We start from the raw sequence: 6,915 nt of genomic DNA, 5'->3' as shown, positions 1-6,915 counted from the left end.
TGGCTGAACCAGGGACTCGAACCGGCGCAGACAGAGGTGAGATGGCAGTGATCCGTAGACCACTCGGCCACTCGTGGCCCCCGAAAATGATTTGGTAGTTATTTCACTTCCGGAAATCTAATTATCACCGAAGTATGCAAATATTTCCGGAGCGTTTTCCGTAAAACATAGATCAATGCACACATTATCTTCATTTTCTTCTCTATGAGTCAAAATATGCATTTTAATGCACATTTCTGAGTTATTTAGTGGAAAATTAACTCTAGTAGACCTTTAACATAGCATTTCCCTTATGTACCAACCGCTCCGGTGGCCTAAGTGGTTAGAGCGTCCGCCCCGGATGAAGGTATATCAGAAATATACCTCTCGAATGCGTGAGCTAACGGGTTCGAACCCTGACCGAGTCATATCAATGACTTGTAAAAATGGTACAAACAGCTGGCTTGCGTGGCGCTCACAGTGGCTATTTTTGTTGCTTATAATATGATTTGCAGTTAAATTATGGTTCACTAGTTATTGCATGTACGAGTTATCGGTAAGCAACGATATGAACCCTTGTGCCCGCCCCTGTATTTTAACCTCTACAGGCGTCAATATAATATGACCCCATACCGGCCACGCATGTTACCCGTGTGTGTGTGTGTGTGTGTGTGTGAGAGAGAGAGAGAGAGAGAGAGAGAGAGAGTAAAATCAAGTTTAATTTGTGAAGTTTTAAATTGTTTTTAAGAAAAAGTTTGGTTGTTTCTATTTGCTTTTTTTCGTTTTTAATTTTTTGCTTTATTATTATTATTATTATAATTATTGTTATTGGCAATAGGATGGTCCCGGAAAGGTAGCATTCCTCATAGTGGCTAAATGTTTGTACGATATAGACAGAACGTATCCGAAACATCTACTGGAATTTACAGAAGGTAATTTTCTCATGCATTTTTTTTCATATTTCTCATATTACATATCTAATGTTATTTGTGCGTGTTTTATTTTTGTTAAAAATAGTTTCTTCCAATGAGGGCTATAAAACTAAATATTACATTTTGAGACTGATTGAATGACGTAGAAAGGCCACTGCCACCACAGGGGCTCGTTACAACGAAAATTTGGAGTATCCGTCTTTGAATCAAAGAATGGGGGTTCTAACCTGTAACAACAATGTTGTTACAGGTTAGAACCCCCATTCTTTGATTCAAAGACGGATACTCCAAATTTTCGTTGTAACGAGCCCCTGTGACTACCACTGTGTTACACGGGTGGTGTTGCTTATACCAAGCTACAATTTACCTTTAATGTATACATAGTTCCCACTCCGTTCGCCTGTGACCGGAAGCAGTTTCCGGTCGCCATTTTGTGGGTCAAGCTCATTGTGTTGAATACTTGCTGCCAAGCGTGACGACGAAACCTGATTTAATTTTCAAGGAATCAATTCAGAAGTACAAATGGCTTCAAAGTCAGTCAAGATGAAGTACAAAGATGGACTGGAAAAACTAGTGCTGGAAAGATACGAGTTAAAGTTAAGCTTAATCGGTGGAATTGATCCGTATGAAATGGACAATAGAAAAATGACGACTAACGGTGTTACGAAACACCCAAATCCACACCAAATCGCTTTGTGTCTGCCATCTCATCTCATAATTGCAACCTCCCCACCCCCGATTTATAATAAACCTGTGATTTATTGATATGTAATGAGTCTAGTGGGATTATATTTAAGATTAAAACGTTTTGTTTTAATTTTTAAACAAATCGTTTTCCACAAACCCATTTTTTTTCTCACATATTTTATACTGTTGTATAGTTTTAATTCTATGCTTTAATTTTTCACTGCTATATTTCAGTACAAAATCAGAGCCACATGTTTAACAAAATCTCTATTCAGGCAAATCAAAAACCAAACATTGTGTTAATTACAAGCAACTAAATGCAAGGTATATAATCTTAATGTTTCATGAGCTTGTCTCTTATTTTGAGACAAAGCTTAAATACTGCACATTTCTTGTTTTCATTTGTGATCTTTTAAGTGAATCATGGCAGATTTCAGTAAAAAAAAAAGGCATAGCCAGGTTTCCATGTGGTGGATGCAAATCACATTGTTCAAATGACTGTGTTAAATGTTCATTATGGTATCATAGAAAATGTCAAAAAATCTCGGACGAAGAATTTAAAATGTGGGGAACAATACGGATTGATATAATCTTGTATCTTCAACGGTTATGGGTGGTGTAATCTTGAGAAAAAACATTGGATATAAACATTTTGAAAACTTTTTGAAAAGTACGAAGAGAAAAGCAATTAATTAACAGACAGACAACAAGGGACAAAATGAGACAGAAATTTAGGAATGACATTATAGTTATGCAAAATGATATTACAGTGCAAAACATACAAGATATTAACTAAGTGAAGATTATTTAGAGGTTGTGGTGGTTTTAATAAAATCTGTAGTGATAGTAAATATGTGTCATGAAAGAATTAAAGGGAAGGAAATTGAAGAGGCAAGATATTGGAAAGGAAAACTACAGTATATACGTAATGCTACTTTTTTTTATTCTTTCCAAATTTGTGGCCTTTTCTTAAATTTCGAATCTTCAAGTGTCTCAAGGGTTTCGAAAATGTTGGAAATAGGCCAGGCCAGTGGAAACGGCCAGCATCAGAACGGACTAAAAATATTATAAATGACCAGTTGGATAAAGTAATGTACTTACAGATTATTCTTTTTTACCATCTTAATACTGAATCATTATCAAGTTAATTATGTACGAATGTGAGAGAGAGAGAGAGAGAGATAGACACAGAGAGAAACCAATTCTGTATGACAACAAAATATTTGCAACATTTGTTTTTGGTCATTTGTATATTTTATAGGTAATTTATATGGAATCACGTTAGGGCCAATCGTTCCATATCTCCATTGTGTAGTATTTGGCCAAGCGATGAAGTGATGGGATGGAGCGATTTGTCATTTATTTCTTAAGAGATTAAAGTCGAAAAATATAATACTAGTAAACTGCATTTATATTTATTATTGATCAACCTGACACAAGAATGTGAAGTTTTAAAGAGAAAAAAATTGGGGGAGGGGAGAACGATGTCATTTATAGGTGAGACGGTATACACAATGCGATTTGGTATGGATTTCGGTGGATTTGGATGGACTTGTAACACCCATATACATGTACGATGCACCTTCACATTGGCCTTTGAAGTAGTTGACTCAAAAGTAAAGGTACATAGCTAAAGCAGTGGAAGGATATAAAAAAGAAACATGGTTCCGTGGTGTGAAAAAAGACAGCCGCGTTGTTAAGATCACACGAGTCTTACGTTTTATCACAGGATTCGGACATTTAGTCAATAAAAAACTGCGAAATCTCTTATGACATGAAATTACCTTATCGGTAATATAAATGAATATTCATTGAATGTTCATTTATATTACCGATAAGGTGATTTCATGTTATCAGAAATTTTGCCATAATTCGCTGATAAAATGTCAGACTCCTGTGTTAAGATGTAGTAACACCGAATTAGTAATAGGGCACATGCCATTTATATTTATGAGACAATGAGACGTGATGATAGCAGTCCACATTAATATCGGAAATTTTGATTAGGCAATTGCATCTTGGTTCTTAAACCTATGAAATCCACAGGTTCTGCGGTATGAAATTCTGTCAAGTAGTGAGTCGTTTTGGATGTAGTATGTATGTAAAACGCCACCTCTCTTTGTAAAAGGTAAGGGTTAGTTTGTGGATTGTGCCTTCTTTTAAGGTGTCCACTTTATTCAGTTCTTGTTATCTAGGAGATCATCACCCTCTGTGTTATTGCCCGGAATGAGTAAACTTATAGATAGAATAAATAGAGATCTGAGCAGATAAATAGAACAGAACGCTTCGAGCCCCTGTACATAGAAAATCAAAATTTAATCAATTACATAAACAGTGGTGATAACACAATACATTAGGAAGATACACTTCTTTTTGGAATAAATCTTTCACCGAATTTCAAAACACAAATTTATAGCTGATCTGTTTTACACATAGAATTAGTTTATCATAATGATCGAGTCAACAATCGCAGTTGTTGCCTTGTACATTTGTATGACCTGCTTATCTCTGGGTCAATCCGATTTCACTGTAGCTGTTCTCTGTCCTTTCGCCTTTTTCCTCTCTTTTCTCTCCCAACCTCCCTTCTGTTTCGCCTCCCTTTGGCCCTCAAATTTTGTGTGGGTAGGTGGATATGTAAGCATGTAGATGCACATGCTTGGATACTTCACTGTGTAGGTACATTAGAGGATACTTCTGGTATTACATCTGAAGAACTATTTTCCCCTTTTAAAATAAACAGAGAACCAACCTAAATTTTCTGTCGGTTATTCTACTGGGAATAGGACATTACTCCCATCTCATTGTCAGATCTTACTGTCTGTATTGAACCAGATACCAAAGGCTATTTAATCGGGCCAAGCATGGCAGACCAAAACAGACCTAGTTTCATATGATCAATGTACTTCCTAATGGCTAATTCATCACTTGACATTAACACACAAGACTTGGAAGTTCCGCTATTGTCTCAATTACACAAATGAATGAATGAAATTCACTACCTGGCTTTACATTATGTTCAGGAAATATACACATTCAAGTCTTTAGCATACATGAAATCACACTGCATGGCTTAACAATGTTTAATTTCAGTCAATATGACCTCAAGTCTTTATCATACATGAAATTACCTGAGATTGGTGAATTCACATGGATTCTCGTAACTCATATTAACTAAAGTGATACATGAAATTCTTAGAACCTAATTCCTATAAAAACAAGACAACTAATTCGAACAATTTGACACCCTTATATAAAGTAGATTATTATACGAATTCATATGTATACAGTATAAACTCAGCACATACTTATATCAAGAGAATTGATCTACAAATTTAAACAACTGAATTCATCCACATATTATCAAATAATTAAAGCAAATCATTATATTGGTATCAACAAATTTCATGAATTTGACAAATACCTTTAGTGCTTTCGAGCGTTAGTCGTTTCTACCTCCAAAATTGTGTCTGTCGACCTTCCAGTCATCCAGTCCATTAGACAAATGTTTTACGAGATTATTTCTTCCAAATTGACTCTCTGAGTCCTCTGTACCTTTACTCTTGCAGCAAAGCTTAGACTAATTAGATTTTTCAATGGGGGGAATATTTACTGCTAGGAAATTTGTGTGGGAAACACACCCCTATTTAGCATAACCAATCAGGCTGGAATATATTTACTGCCTTTTATCTAGGCTCCAAAATTGAGGTCAACTTGACCATCCAGGTTTTCGACTAACGGTTTCTGGAAATTTGTCAAGTTTGGCAGTTCCACTATGAAATTGAAGTTAGCCGTGTCCCTAATAGTCCGTCTCGTGGTTAAGTAAACTAATGCTTAATTTAAAAATCCCGACCAGACATTTTGAATCACTGCAGTATAGCAATTTAACAAGCGCTTGTCACCATAAATCTAATTAATTGTTCTCTGGCCCAAACTAATGTGCTTTTCATAGATCAACAGAAATTTGCCCCCTCACAGTGTATACGTGTGTGAATGTGTTCGCACTTGCGCGAAAGAGAATCAGCTTGTGTTAGCTCAGACCTGTCCAGTTATAGGTCCTATACCATTACCCTTTAAGTCTTTACAAATTTATTATTTTACCACGATTTACAAATTTTTCCTGGATGCATATAGAGGCAAATGAAACACATGATAGTGCTTTAATGAAGTTATAACCCCTTTATATGGCCCACTGTAAAAAAATGCATGCAAGCATGGTCCTCGAAGTGCCTTGTTATACCTCACTTGGAAACAAACCAAAATCCAGTACAGGGTTAATTCTAGAACTGCATTTAATGGGGAACTTCCTGGGCATCAATTTGAAAAGGATGGGAATTTTTGGAATATACGAGATATTTTATGAAGAAATAAAAGGGGGACTAACATATGATATGTGCTGTTTATGCTGTCTCAGTTTCTTTGGTGTGCAGTTTAGGGAATTCTCACAAATTCCAAAATCACACTTCACACATCCAGGAAACAACATGCATTATTTTAATAGTATATCAATATGTGGACAAATCTGAAGCACATATTCCAGGCTTTGTTACATACTAAGAAAGACTGCTCTGGTGGCCTAGTGGTTAGAGTGTCTGCCTTGGATTTGGGAGGTCGTTGTTTCGATCCCCGGCCGAGTCATACCAAAGATATATAAAAATGGTTTTACAGCTGCCTCGCTTGGCACTCAGCATTAGGAGGTTAGTGTTAGGACTGGTCGGCCTGGTGTCAGGATAATGTGACTGGGTGGGACATCATGCTACATGTCTGCAGCATGATGCCCCAGTGCTAGACATCACTATAAACTGCCGCACTGCAGACATCATAGTGATATGACTGAAAAATTGTTAAAAGCTACATTAAAAATCCAAATCACACATACACATACTGATTTACAAACTAGGCACTATTTTCTGAAAGTCTTGTTTCATCATACTAAAAGAATATGTACGTGTCTACAATTTAACCTTCATCTTCTGTATTTTGCAAAATTTTCTCCAGTGTAATGCAATCCATGTGCTGATATTTCATGACACTGTGAATTCCTAAGCCTTTTAAATCCAGTTATGGCCAACAATGACAAGATAAATAATATCCTGCCTTAAAGTTATCCCTGACGTACATACCTGCCATAAAGTGACATCTCCCAACAAGAGAATTTTGACCAGAACTTCATATGTCCCTAAAATGTAGACTGTATAAACAGTAAAAAATTATGCTGGTAGGCCGTGTAAAACCATCATTGGAGCAGTGTATTCAATACACTATCATTGAGGCATTTAAAATATAAGGTGGTCACACCTAAGCAACCATTTAGTTGGCT

General features: G+C 36.2%; 1 protein-coding gene across 2 annotated transcripts in view; it reads left to right on the top strand.

The window, feature by feature from the left end:
* The first annotated feature begins 825 nt into the window (after positions 1–825).
* The window catches only part of LOC149807359 (ferric reductase 1-like), a 144,592-nt gene continuing 138,502 nt past the window's right edge, over positions 826–6,915 (top strand). Inside the window, exon 1 of one of the 2 annotated variants that reach the window (XM_089965857.1) lies at positions 826–911. In XM_089965857.1, the coding sequence (XP_089821983.1) occupies positions 856–911 (56 nt within the window). In that variant the 5' untranslated portion in view covers positions 826–855. Of the gene's footprint in view, positions 912–1,396; positions 1,508–6,915 lie in introns of those variants that run through there. The other variant, XM_089965847.1, reaches the window with a different exon arrangement.

Source organism: Sinohyriopsis cumingii, chromosome 1 (assembly GCF_028554795.1).
Source record: "Sinohyriopsis cumingii isolate HCF-2022 chromosome 1, ASM2855479v2, whole genome shotgun sequence".
In the NCBI taxonomy this organism is placed as follows: Eukaryota; Metazoa; Mollusca; class Bivalvia; order Unionida; family Unionidae; genus Sinohyriopsis; species Sinohyriopsis cumingii.
Note: the sequence above shows the minus strand (reverse complement) of the source record. Positions and strands in the feature narration are given on the sequence as shown.